This window comes from Coenobita brevimanus, chromosome 6 (genome assembly GCF_032717465.1).
Source record: "Coenobita brevimanus isolate Jiangsu-jjx chromosome 6, ASM3271746v2, whole genome shotgun sequence".
Lineage (NCBI taxonomy): Eukaryota > Metazoa > Arthropoda > Malacostraca > Decapoda > Coenobitidae > Coenobita > Coenobita brevimanus.
The window spans coordinates 50,955,449-50,970,187 of NC_136959.1; the positions used below are offsets into that span (position 1 = coordinate 50,955,449).

The window sequence follows — 14,739 nt, forward strand, 5'->3', positions numbered from 1 at the left end:
TTTTCTTTTTTTTTAAGCAAAATTTTGCACAGAGGTAGATCTCCACCCGGACCACGTTTTATCTGGGATGAGACCCCAGAAAGTCAATCTGTTGTAAATTATTATTTCTTTCCTCGTGGAGTTCATCCAGAGTGGGTGTTGTGATGTCCTTTGCGTTGTTTATGATGTCGGTGACACGACAACCGGTTGTAGTATGGCCGTACAGATACACTACCCATATTGTGGATAATGTGTGAATGACAGTAGCAGTTGTTAGCTTCCCCGTGAACAAACGCAACGCTAATCCAAAGACAGAATCATAATGATAACCCTCGTTAAATTAGCAGCACTCCATGGGGCAGCACTAACTCAGGGAAGGAAGCTTTATGAGCTTCTGTTTCCGCGTTCGAACTTGTGGCTATCAGTCGAAAAATTCTGGTTTTGCAGCTAATCCTACAAGAACATGGATTAGTGCAGATACAAATCACGAACAATGTTTGGCCGTCAATTCACTACCAACATTGTGTCCTACCTTCCCTATTTCTCATTTATCCTTGAACGTCAAAGAGTATTTTTCCTTCCCATGTTCTGTTATGCTTTATTCTGTTCTGCCTTCCATCTTTTTTTCGTTTTTCCTCGAACCTCAGAGAGTATTTTATCTCCCCGTATGCCGTTTGCTTCATATTGCCATCACAAATCAATATTTCATGTGACGCCTACCATCGCTTCAACCGGCAGGGAAGTGTTGTTGAAATATTGATTGTTATAGTACCAGCACAGACGCCTCCCTCATCACACGCACAGAAGGACGACCATGCTGCTGTCCCACTAATTTTTAGATGGCTTACCCCTTCAGTCCGAGAACACCCTTTTCACATTATTGTTATACCATTCGACGAGTTATTTTACCTAAGACGCGATTGTCCAAACTTGGGTGGTTAAATACAGGCTTCATTAACCCCTTCAGCACTGAGGCTGTCACTAAGATAAAAAAAAAGATGATAATAATAATAATAAATAAAAAGGTCTAGAGTTATCGAGAATAAAGTATAAAATAATGACAAAAGGCCAAGTGGTTTTCCTTGTCACTCCAGTGACCTATTTTTTATCATTTTAATCAAGTTATCAAGGAACGATACTGTAGTTAACTATAATAAATATTTCAAAAGCCACTACTTTGAAGTGAGAATAGTAAGTAAGAGTAAATAATTCATCTACAGTGCTGGGTAATTCTGAAGCCATTCACGCCGATGACATACAGTTTGTTTAATTACTGATACCGTCAAACAACTTAATTCAACATTGGAAACATCTCCATTCAAGGGAAGTTGAAGGCGGTATCTAATTCAACCAGATCGCAAGTACCTCCCCAGCTTAAATGGGGAAAAAATCGTTTGCAGAAAGAAATAAGGAAAGAAAGAATAGAAAAAAAAAAATCACTGGGGCGAAAGGGTTACGAAAAGTTCCGAGTTTTTGAAATAACGGAATATGCAGTACAGCCGGAAGCAAAATTATTTATTAAAATCTTTGACGTTTTATTTTTTTTCCCCTTTATCTTCAGTGTTGATTTTCTGTGATATTATTTTTAGAGGCCAACATGTGAACCCCAGTTGGTCTAGTGGATTATGGCGTCCCCACCAGATAGGGCCCATAAGGATCTGAATCCGAGAAGAGGCCAGGGTTTATTGCTCACGTAATGCCACTCAGGGACGAGCCAATGAACACTCTCGCCTTAAGTGTCTGAATCAAGTAGCCTAGCTCATGGCCCCTACGCCCATGTTAGAGCAAAAATGAACTGAATAGCAAATAGATAGATAGATTGATGGATGGATGAATAAACAGATAGACAGAAAGATATGTAAATGACATGGAGAACTACCTTCCTTCCGTCGCAGTTGAACCCTGAGGTGTTGACGAGATGAAAATGAGGCTGAAGGTAAGAGGGGAGCATCCGATGTAGGGAAAGTACAGGAAATAGCAGTATTAATAGCACAGGAAATAGCAGTAGTAGTAGCACAGGAAATAGCAGTAGTAGCAGGAGCGGGAGTAACTTTAGTCGGGAGATGGCGAGAACGAAAGCAACAAGAGCAAGGACACTATAAACAGTAGTAGTTGTGGAGGTGGTGTGGTGGTTGTGGCGAAGGCGGTGGTGGTGGTGGTATCAATAGGAGTTTGTTTTCATCTGACGCAACTAGGCCACTCGCGCAACCCAACTACCCGTAATCCTAATCGGTTAAAGAAGCTCCGTAACACCTTTTTCTAAACGATTTGTTTTGCTTATTACATCTTACTGTCCGATATTGTGGTATATAAGTCCTTCTAACATCCCCTTACTCTTCATAAATAACGTACAAAAGGATATTTACCAGCCATATCTAAAAATAAATCGTTAGGGAAGAAATGCTAGGGAGCCTTGGATGAAACTTTTGAGGTACTAATAAGTCTCCTTGGTTACTATTCAGATTTACCCTTCAGTCTGACTACACTTGACCCCAACTGAGCCGAAAGAAGTTTAGGATTTTTGTCAGGTAAAAGCAGATCAACTATAGGAGTATCGGTGTAAGAAAGAACAGCAGGAAATGAAAGGAGGAAGAGAGTACTTAGGAAGCGGAAGATGCCGGATATTTCTCATCTTCTAGTTTTGAGAATATTGTCATTACCAGTTTAAGTACTCCGACTCTTACACCTCTTCTCCTCCCATCTGGTGACGTTAATTATGTCTTTTCGTTGCTTCTAAAGATTTTTATTGAAAGTACGGGGGACGATGAGCGGTGAATGGATTAATGGAGACGATATGAAATGTTTTTACTTCGAAGAGTCTCCATTAAGCTACATAATATCATCTGCAGATAGTAAGAACGACATTAAAAGTACGTCAGCAGTGGGAATGGGTGTACAGTATACTCCTTTTTACTTTTTTCCTTCCTGTCTTAATTATAGTCATTCTTCTTTCCTTTGCTCTCTCTTTTTCTTTCACATTCTCATTTTCCCCTCCTCTTTTGATTTCCCCATTTTATTTCATCCCCTTCTTTTGTTAGTTCCATTTCTTGCTAACCACTTCTCCTTATGTTTGCCTGTTCTTAATTTTTCTTTCCACAGTGGCACAGACTACACCATCTTCTCTAATCTGTTGGCTGTAATACCCTTTCCCCATATCTTCCCTGTCCTTTGTGATCTGTGATTTTCTATTAACCTGGTCGCGAGGTGTGAGAGAGTAGCACACATTTCCCCATCTCTCTAGATAGATAGACAGATAAACGAAGACAGACAGATAGAGAGATAGAGAGACAGACAGACAGACAGACAGACAGACAGACAGACTTCCCCTCTCACTTTGCCGTGCCTTTCTTCTCTCTCTCTACCCCGTCGTCTAGTAATATCCTTTGCATCAAAAGGTGGCGATTAGGACTTCCGTCTTCAATCACCACCACAACTAACATTTCCGCCATTAATCAAGGTCTTCTATAGGACTCCCAAGCCGTAATCAGCGAGAGGGAGTCGCGTGTGGATGATAGTTGTCGTGGGAACAGTGATGGAGTGGTGGTTTTGGTTGTAGGTAGGATGGTGATGACTGCTGGTAGTGGTGATGAGGATGTTGTGGTCAGAGAGCATAAGCTAGTCGTGTGTAGATTGTGGTAGTCCTGGTAACAATATTGGTTGTGGTTGATTTAGATGTAATGGAGATGGTGAAGACAGTTTTGGTACTGGTATGGGAAATTGTGGATGAGATTGTGGTAACAGTAAAGGCAGATTTAGTGCTGGGTGATTTTGATTATCCACGAACTGCAAGTAGCAGAGAACACAGAGCAACGGTTCCGATACATGACCGGAAACACTGGTACGTACTCAAGGACTTTCATTGCAATCCAGTACTCTTCAGCCACTTGACTTTTCTACGTGAGACACGAGCATTAGCAGCGCTAAAAACATATGCATTTATATCACAGTGTCTGCTATGTGAAGTTTCAGGAGAGGGTTGACCTCTCTCGGAATGCTGTACAGTATGTTAAAGACTTTCATTTCTCTCATGATAATGTCCAATTCATCGTCAAAGAATGCTAAGAAGTAGTGGAGTTCCGAGGAGTTGTCGTCACACGGAAAGTCCCGATTAATTCTCGCACTCAAACGGTCAAAGTCTGGCACTGTAGCGTCATAATTTTGACCACACAAATGCATCAAAGTCCATTTCCTAGGACTACGAGGCATATGGCGATAAGGTTGAGCAGCTTTGCTACCCGTATCAGCCATCACCATCATTGTTACTACCTGAGGCATTACTGCAAATGTTGTTATCCTCTGACATGATGTCATCAGTTTCAGTACTCAGTCTATATTTCTTCATCTTAATTTTCACCACTGTCTCACACTATACCGCTAAGTTTTCTCAACCCTTGCTGATGTCCGGGCCACGAAGTAACTGTAAGCATTTACTCGTACAGTAGGGCGTGGAAGTTACTGGTAGCGAGTAGGAATGCAAAATTATTGAACGTAGTTCTATAGGAAGAGCTAGCTGCAGACTCAGGCAGTGTAAAACAAAGGACATACTACATCACAGGGATGTTGAACTTAAATCTGAGCATGCTGGAGTTCAAACAGAGGCATGAAAGCCCAGAACGTATATAGATGTACCCCGCAGCTCTTCCCTTTCCCTCCGCCACAGTAGCTACATTTACCGTATCTAAGGTGGAGGGATTAAACTTCAGGCTGAGAAGAAAGAATTTTACATTATGTCCTTGCTTACAACCCACGATTTTATTCAGCTCACAGATGGCATCACATTCAGAGATCCAGTCACACATCGTTTTGTACTTTTCTTTCTGTCACTGTAGTATTCACTCAAATTTGACTGTGAAGGGTTTAGTGGGTGTATGAGTACAAACAAAGGTTTATACAAGCAGTTTTATTCGCAACTTTTCGCGTTCAGTCCAATGACGCATATCAAATTACTCCTTGTTATTTCCATGTGATTCAGCTTTGGAGAGACTTTTCTGTGAGGGGTTTAGTGGGTGTATGAGTACAATCAAAGGTTTATACAAGCAGTTTTATTCCTTGTTATTTCCATGTAATTCAGTTTTGGAGAGACTTTTCTGATCGGAGGAGTTACATAATGCCTTCATCATCCCCTTGACAACTACAGGTCTGCCTTAAGTCTTACAAAATCACTTGGAGGCAGCGAGGAAGAATGTAAAATACTTCGCCGGACCAAAGTGGTTAATCTTAGCCCTTTTGGACTGGGAATGTCTTCTTCACTTTTGCTTGTGCCATTAGCTAACACTTTTATTTAACTTAGAAGAGACCTTTAGAATTAGAGGAGTATGATGCAGATTTATCACGCCCATTCAGTACAAAATGTTTTTCCCAAGTGTATCTATCTATAACCAGACGCCATAATCCCGTAAGTGGTGGTTTGTCTTTGAGTTAGTTGTTTTACGGGGAGAGCCACTAACTCTCCTGCAGCCTACTTGTTAACACATAGAAAACACGTGTAGGTTGGTTATATGTTTACCACCCGGCGTTATAAATGAATTCCTGGCTTACAGTAAACCATTAGGATTCGCTAAATGTAAAGCCACCTGAAAAGGAAAGAAGAGAAATAAAAAGTGACAAGAAAGATGGGAGAAATGGGAAGAAAGGAGGGCAGACACAGAAAGAGATTAATGAAGGTCAAGGACAAAGTAGGCAGCACTACTTCAAGTGAGTGGATGATAGTCGCCACCACTTATCACCATTTTCCCAAGTCAGAAAACAAAAATTGTCTGGTAGCAGTAAGAAAAATAAATAGAGAAGATGCCACCCGGGTTGGTAAAGTTAATGAATCCGGCCTGTGGTGTTCTTTTTAGTTGGTGGTGGAGTCGTGTGTCCCTCGTTTAGCCCTGGTTTTTATGACCTCACTCATTTTTTGAGGAGACTCTAGACCGAGTGCGATGAGGCAGCGAGGGAAGAAGAAAATGTCCAAGGTATTTCATAATTTTATCATTTCAGACAAACCAAGAGAAGTGACAGGATTTCAATTGGATGCTCGACAACAGACTATATTCAGGTTATTTATCAGATGATTGAGTAAGCTGTGTAATATAAGAAACCTTAGTACTTGGCATCTGAAATTATTCCGTTCATTTGAAACATCTGCAGTAATGAGACCAATTTGAGGACAAGGTATAGAAAAACTAGTGTTAAAGTACGTGAAGATATTTTTAGTGATAGCACGGCCATCACGAGACTCATAGGGATAACCAGAAAACACCGAAAAGAAAGGTATGAGACGAGGAGTCGAATTCTTTTAAGTTATCCACTGCATGCAGAGAGGGCGCTTTCAGTAATTTAGACCAAGATGATAAGAAATTAACGTAAATGGTGAACGATTGAACACTTAGGTTTGCACATGACAGTCTTTTCAGTGTATCACGAGAGGAACTGCAACATGGACATGGAGTGCTTGAAGATCGACTTGAAAATAAATATGAAGAAGATAAAAATTGTCTTCATGTTTGTTTCCATCTAGTAAAAACATGAAATGAAGAACTAGTATGTGCTGTGGAATACATATATTATTGACAGATACTTCAGGCAGGTCCATTCTGTGACAATGAAATCTAACGAAGAGTAGGAATGGGATGGAGGGCTTTTGCCAATTAATTTAAGGTCTAATCGAACATCCGATCTTATTGTATTTGGCATCAACTGAGCTGAAAGGGGTTTCAGATCTTTGCCAGGTTGGAGTAAACGCATTTTAGTTGGATCCCCAGAGTCAGTGAGGGAGTGCCAGATGGTGAGAGCTTTTTTCCACATAAAACCATTACTCGCATTACTGCACTGCCCTTCCTTGCCTAAGTTCAGTAGTTCCTGAATCCGAAGTCCTACAATCCGATGATTTATTTTACTGGTTTATTCTCGCTACTTCTGCATCATTATTTTCAGTTCAGGATAAACCTCTCGTGCTGGTGTGGTTTATCAAAGGCTCTGTCTCACTCCTCCATTTCGAAAAGCCTCTCCGGAGCCGCATAAATCGCCTGGTAGCTGCTAGAATGACGTACTTGGGTTGAAGGGATAAAAGAGAGAGATGGGAGGATTAATTAAGTGCAATCTGATACAGGCTCAGAAAATTCACGGGCTGTGGGTAGGTTACGGCTGACTTGACCCATGCAGACTTTTTTTTATTTTTATGCTTCCGAATTTGGCCATAAGGTTATCGCCCCGTTCCATAAGGTGCAACAGTCCTTCCTGCCATACATCTCCACATTTCACCACTTCGGCGCTAACACCCACCATCCATACTGAATACATGCTAGGACTGTCTCATACGGGACTGGTGTATTAGTATTAACGGGGGGGGGTTTTACATGTCGACGGGTCTTATGGTAGATCAATAGAATCCGCTTTTAATGAAATTCAGATGCAAAATTATTCCTTACTTCAGCCGGGATTCGATCCAGCGTCAACTAGAACAGCAGATAGCCTCTATACCGATTAGGCTACACTCGTTATAGTAGAGTTTAGCATTAACTCTTTGAATCGAGTGACGTGTCTGGTATTTATTCTTGTAGTCTAGTAATGAATGGGTAAATGAAGGCCATATGTAACCTCTTCAGTTCGAAAACTCTCCGAAGTTTAATAAAATCGCAAGGTATGAAAGGAGAGACAGACAGACAGACAGAGAACAGAAATACAACATTGGACTGAAGTGGTTATAGCTACCCAAGGTGAAACGGGTACCGGTGTATACATTCCCCCCTCCCCCCCTTTTTTTTTTTTTTTACAGAATGGAAGTCGTAAATCATGAGAGCCTAGGAAGGAGCAGTACACATTCCTTCAGCAGCCTGGGGAAAAAAAAAAATGTAATCTCTTTAGACACCCAATGCCAGCCTGTTGGAATGATGTGTGATAATTACCTTTTATTGATCCCTACCTTTTGTTTTCAGGCTCATTAACTCCAACTCTTACTTGGACTGATGTTGTTGCAGAGGTAATCAATCGCCTTAACTAGATTTCAGTAATGTGCTGGAAACTTCACGCATATTTTCAGATTGCATTACCCCCCCAGGACACTTGTTTTTTATGACTCTATTAGCCATACTTATTTCACCTTTCTTCCATTCACCTCATGTGGATGTGGTTGTTATTATTAATGTCATTCACGTAGATTCCCTCACCCATCTTTAGTATCGTGTTAAAGGCAGGATCCAAGTTTCGAGCAAGAAGATAGCGCTGTTTTTGTCTACAGTCGACTGGATAAGCCTCTGTAAATGACGTACTATGGAATCCGGTAACGAAGAAATATTTGACGAGTGTTTCAGGATTTAAACACTGCTCGAAACTTGAAGCCTTCCTGTAAACGCGGAACTAAGGGACTCTGAACTTCTCTCTATCTGCTGGTTATTTTTTTCAGAATGGTGGAGCTTCCGGGTCGACGCCTCCCTCGGCCTTCTCTCGCAACAAGCCCCGGAGTCGGTCACTGATCCGTCGCTCCTCCAAGAAGACCAAGCAGCAAGTGAGGGACGCCCAGCCCGACGAGTGTACCCTCTCGTAACAGCACTCGCACGTCAGGCAGGCAGACGAGGGGGAAGCAGAGGGACAGGACGAGACAGAGGCTTGAAGGGAAGAGAGGAAAACGAGACAGAGGCTTGAAGGATGGAGAGGACGAGATTGAGGTTCAAAGGAAGGAGAGTAGGACGAGAGATAGGCTTGAAGGAACGAGAGGAGGACGAGATAGAGACGTGAAGGATAAAGAGGACGAGATATAGGCTTGAAGGAAGGAGAGGAGGACGAGATAGAGGCTTGAAGGAAAGAGAGGAGGACGAGACAGAGAGAGTTGAAGAAAGGAGAGGAGGATGAGAGTGTGGTTTAATTGAAGGAGAAGAGGAAGCAAAGAGACAGAAAGAGAAAAAGATTAGAACGTAGAGGAGGAAATAGCGACACAAGGCGAGATAGAGACTTGAACAAAGGATAGGAGGAAGCAAAGAGACGGGGCGAGATAGAGACTTAAAAGCAAACCCGGAAACAGGCAAGTAGGGAGAGGGTATGATTTAGACAAAGTTATCCGGGTAGGGAATATGAAAACAGGTTGACAAAAATCACATTAGGTACGCTGAATGGGATGCATACTGAGGAGGGAGACGGAAGAAGGGAAATCACTCACGCAGGCAAATTGGAAACGGTATTAGGCAGACATGAGGAAGAGAAGGCAGGCAGGTAGACAGGGAAAGAGACAGCACATACGGGAGGCAGGCCAGCAGAAAGGGAGATAAGAAACAAACAGCTTGGGTGGGGAAACAGCAAGCAAAGAGAGCAATAGGCAGCTTAGACGTGTAGCAGTGAGTCAAAGGAAGCTGGTAACTTGTAAGGAAAAGGCACAAAGGGGATAAGTTGAGCAGGTAGTAAGCTAGAATGTGAGAAAGAGGGAGGTAAATTGACTGAGTTAAGTAGAAAAACAATGGGAAAAATCAGATAGAATGAAACAGAGAGGTGCAGAAATGGGCAGACAGATAGGAGCAAAGAGAAATGGGATGACAGAGAAGGGAAGGGCAAGATAAAAGAGAAGTAACGATGAAAGTTATAGTAGAGGGCTGAAGTAAAGGGAGGATGACTGAGCGTTAGAGGATAGGATAGAAAGGGAGGCTGAGGACAGGATGAGGGAAGTATTAGGCAAGAAGAGAATGAAGTAAAGAGGAGTAGTAGATAGGATAAAAGCGAATAGGAGCAGAAATAACGGGAGGTAAAGGGCAGAACTGAAAGGAGGAAGAAGGCAAGATAAAAATGGAAGTAGTAAACAGGATGAGAATGCAGTAGAGAGTGGGATGAGAGGGCAGTAGAGAGTGGGACGAGAGGGAGGTAAAGGCTGAGATGAAAGTGGAAATAGAGGATAGGGTAAAAAGAAAGTAGATGGCAGGATGAGAGGGAAGTAGAGGGTACGACGAAAGGAAATCAGAGAGACAGAAAAGGGAAGTTGAGGGGAGGGGATGCAAGCGAAGTATATACACAGGAAGTAAAGGGAAGTGAGGGGCAGGATAGCGGGGAAGTAGAGGACAAAATGAGAAAGATTTAAGCAGACAGAATACAAGGGAAGTAAGAGACAAGGTGAACGGAAAATAAAGGACCAAAGTAAGTGAAGCAAGATGACAGGGAAGTACAGGGAAGATGATAGGGCGTGGTAGGAAAGAAGACATGTGGAGAAAAGGGAATGGGATGGGATCGAAGGGAAGGAGAGGGCAGGATTACAAGATAGTGGAGGGCAGGATTAGATGGAAGCGGGGAGAAAAAATTAAATGGAAATTAAGAAAGCGGGAAGACATTAATGTAAGCGCACAGATGGGAAATAAAACAGACAAGTAATGTGAGAACAGGAAGATGTGATGGAGGACCAGTTAAGAGTTAGAGGACGAGAAAGCGATGTGGTGAACAGCAGTGAATGAGGGGTATTAGAGAGTGGAACGGGGAAGGGTGGAACATAGAGAATAGGAAGATGGAAGGAAAATTAGGGAAGTAGAGGAAGATTATATAGCTCATTCCACTTAGAAATGCGGTACACTTGGCCTCAGCTCATATGCATCCACAGACACCTGTACTCTCTCGCACTAACTTCATCACCTGTGACTCTAATTCTAAATTGGAGTGGGGTGTATTTACTAGTGGTGAGTTTGAGTGAGGGAGAATGGGCAACTGTGAAAGGGTTTGAGTCGTGGCAGAGTGTAAGTCTAATAATTTTTAATGAACTATGGCCTGGGAATGAGTATTGACGGCGGTGGAGGAGGAGTATATATTAGAGGAAGCAGGATGGGGCAGGAGAAATGGTAGAGTGCATTAAGTAGGTTCTAAGCACAGTTTTGGAACGAAGCTATTCACATGCTTTAAGTAAGTGCGTAAAATGGTGAATTATTAATTTTGAACTATTCCAAGGTTTGAGTGTTCAGCAACATTTGTATGCACTGGGACTGCTCTAGTGTGTGTCCGAGTAACTCACTGCAATCTGGTGAGGAATCAGAAATGTATGAAGTGCTACTGATTATTACAATGATAAATAAATAAATTTTTGTACTGTAACACTATTTGTAGGAGCATGAAAATTGTGCCAAGGCATTGTCAGAGCAGGGTGAAATGTCTAGGGATGAGAAAACTGATGTGTAGTATGAATTTCCAAATACTGAACCATTTCTAATACTTTATATCACAACCTGGTACTTCTTTCAGAGCTGTTTAACTGGTGTGTTGTGTGGCACTGGATATTTCCGTATTTCACACATCGCTAATGATCACATCTGTGCTGAATTTCAGATATGATGATTTTCTGTGTACAAAAGGGAACGTAGGAATAATTCTTATAAAGTCTTCCCTTACAAAAACAAAAGTCAAACGGAAGAATGCTAGACGAATGAGTTAATGAGAAGTACAGTACACTGCTGTAGTCTACTATATCCTGAGTCCTATATAATCTACTCTGCTTTATCACATTTCAACATCCCTAGATATTATGCATCCCTGGTGAACCTTGTAGTGAAGCATAGTTTTGTAAAAGTAATTATTCGATTCTGGCCAGGCCGACCATAGTTAGAGAAACTAATACTGATGGAAAGATTTCAACACTGCATCATCACAGTTGCAAGTGAGGACCGAGTTATTCATTTCGTAAGTCACTATTCCACATTATGTAAGTTACAAACAGTTTACCCTAAAGACTGTAATATAAATATAGTAGTAATTTAAAGCCTCAGTGGTCCAAAGACTATGGCCAGCTCAGTATAGCTTGCTATTTACCTGGTATCCTCGTCCTTTGAGCATGGCTTCAGCAGAATGGGGATTCTGTAATATACTGCAATTTGCTTCTCATTGCTGGTCCATTGTTTTCCGGTCAACCGTAACAGGTGCTCACCTGCAACCAGTGTGTGTGCTGCAGCAATTTTTAGATGTTCAGCACATCAATATCATGTGCTGAAATGCTTTTTACTGGGTTTCTACAGAATAATCCTTTAGAGTAAAATGTTTCTGAGAAGAAGAATGTGAGACAATAGCCACTGAAGCCAGCTAGTGAATGCTTTCATGTACAGAGTACAGTAGTTTTGTATTTTGGGAACAGCAAGACCTTGTTATCCAGCAGTCATGGTTTTTGACCGAGTGTGTGAATGTAAGACTGTGTACAATAGTTGCACACATGGATGTATGACTGAGTAGTCAGAGTTTTATTATTTTAGCTTGCGTGTGTCGCTAATGGTGCAGGTTGTCACAAATGGAGCAGTGGGCGGTTCAGTAGCGGTGGTGAGTGAGGTTAAGACACCAGCCACATCTGAGCACACTCACCTGTGACAGGTGAGTGGCCGCGGCCCATCCCACCCCACCCCACCTCCCGCTGCTTCAGGAGGCTCAACTAAGTTAGTTTGCGTTGTGGCTTTTTAAGTACATGCACTTACGGAGAATAGCAGTGTATGTACAGTATAATTTGCCGCTTCCGTCTTGTGTTAGTATCAAGTGGCAGCCATTACACAAGCTTTTTCTTTTAGTTTCTAGCAATAAACTGCAAAATATAGACAGTGACGTCACTGAAATGCATAAATAAAAGAAAATTGCAGGATATTATAACACTATTACATGAGGATAACTTTCAGCAGCTAAATCAAACAACATGATACTTATGATAAAGAGGACAAAGCGAGTGTTCTTAGCAGTGGTGGTGGTTTATGTGGGTTTGACGTGAAAGACGACAGTGTACATTTTGTTCGAGACCTAAGTATCTTTTCTAATTGAGAAGCATTTGTTTCGTAAAAAATTTAGGTAAATATAGAACTGATATTTTAAACTTTCTATAGTTTTAATATTACCATACCAAGTACCTATACAGTAAAGTTTTTTTTTTTTTATAAATGTTTTTCAGCATTTATTAACTAATATGACATAATTCATCGTATTAGTTTTGACGGAAGCTTTATGTTCTTTCCATAAAAATATTTGCGTCAGAGGCTTTCACAGATGAAGGGTGGAGATCGTAGAAGCCCCCTTCCTGAAATATTGAGCTTGTAGTCCATAGTAATAATCCGCCTAAATAATCCTCGTGCAGTTCATAAGTATTAATCTACTTTAACCATAAAAAGGCTTTCACGTCACACCTTCAAAATGAACCGCCACCCTGGAACATTGTACATTTCTGAATGTCAAGTGTTGAAACCTGATTCGCCAGTTTAGGCTACAGTTATTATAAGTCCCACCACGTGCAGTATAACAGCTATACCTTTACTAACTGCAGTTATTTACTGATAATGTCTTACAGTTGCAGCTGGAAAGATTTCTTCTGATGTCAAATATTACTGATGGGTAATAAATTATACCGAAGTCAGCATCTATCACTATCCTGACAATAATAGTATGCAGAGTTGTAACAGTATTTATAGAAGAAGGAAAGTATCAGTGAAACGTAATCTGATTGATCATGAGAATAGAATTATGATACTGATCCTTCAGTCACTTTTGAACTTGGTAACACCAACAGGATTTATATGAGAGTGGTTCATGACAGACTATTACTCTAGAATCTAAACTGTTAATAGCTGAGCTCAAGAAAGAGTGAATAACATATTCCCTCTTTTTATTTTCGACTCACAGTTTCCAATAAAAGTTTAATAGAACTGACGGTAGGTCAGGTATGGTCTGCCAGCCCATAAGTGTGCGTGTGCTGAAATAATATAATGTCATTTGGCACTGTGCCGTAAGACAATAATAATGAATATTTCTTCATTTCAACCTGGAAAGCATACAGGTAGGATATGGTAGAAGGGCAACCCTTCAGTCACTCTCATTTGTACTGCTGTCGTCAGTTTTCATACACACACACACACACACACACACACACACACATCATAATATACAGTATACTATATATATATATATATATATATATATATATATATATATATATTCAGTATTAAAAAGTGCCTAATGTTTTTACGCACACCGATTTAAATGGATGTTGCCTGGCCTAGAGAGACAAGCTGTTTGTCCCTTGTTCCTTGAGGCAACAACTAAAATCTTAACAGCGTCGAATATAAAACCCAAACTCTCACCCGCTACTACTGTCTGTAGTACAGTACCAAGCCACGGTCTGCCTGAGGTGCAAGGATGTCAGTGCAAGTTTTGACCTACAAAGTATAGAAAAGTCCTCCTGTTACAAACGACGTATATAGCATAGGAAAAGGAATAAACAAATCAGAACAATAGGAAACAAGAACGAAGCCCATAAGGGACGACGACCATAATGGAAACTGGAAGTAAAACTTCCAGTCCAGTAGACTGGGAGTTTAAAGCTCATGTAATCAAGGGAACAAAGGGATACCACTTAGCCTCCCTTTACAGAAACATATTCATATTTCGAGGATAAGCTGCATCCACGATCAGAGCCAGAAAACAACGTGCATCTGTTGTCAGAGCCAGAAAACGACGAGCGTCTGTGACCAGAACTATAGGACACCCTGCGTCTATGGTCAGAGCCAGAGAACAACCTGCGACTGTGCTCACAGTCAGAGAACGACCTGTGTCTGTGATCAGAGCCAGAGAATGACGGGAGTCTGTGGTCAGAGTCGCAAAATCATAGGATTTTTTTTTTTTTTTTTTTCAGGTTCCAGTGTATCGTAATATGTCATCCTTTCAACCTGTCCAATAAAAAAATTCCACGCAGGTTTTTTTTATGCTGCAAGGAGTTTTCCCTCACCTTTTTTGCCAGTTTTGGCTGGAAGGTTGCTGGGTGGGGAAGAAATTTCTTCTTTGCTATCTTTATCTTATCTT

General features: G+C 41.2%; 1 protein-coding gene across 1 annotated transcript in view; it reads left to right on the forward strand.

The window, feature by feature from the left end:
• LOC145401960 (GTP-binding protein Di-Ras2) overlaps positions 1-8,561 on the forward strand; it is a 236,902-nt gene extending 228,341 nt beyond the window's left edge. Inside the window, exon 3 of the mRNA XM_080274066.1 lies at positions 8,366-8,561. Within this exon, the coding sequence (XP_080130192.1) occupies positions 8,366-8,506 (141 nt within the window). The 3' untranslated portion in view covers positions 8,507-8,561. The remainder of the gene's footprint in view (positions 1-8,365) is intronic.
• The last annotated feature ends 6,178 nt before the right edge of the window (positions 8,562-14,739 follow it).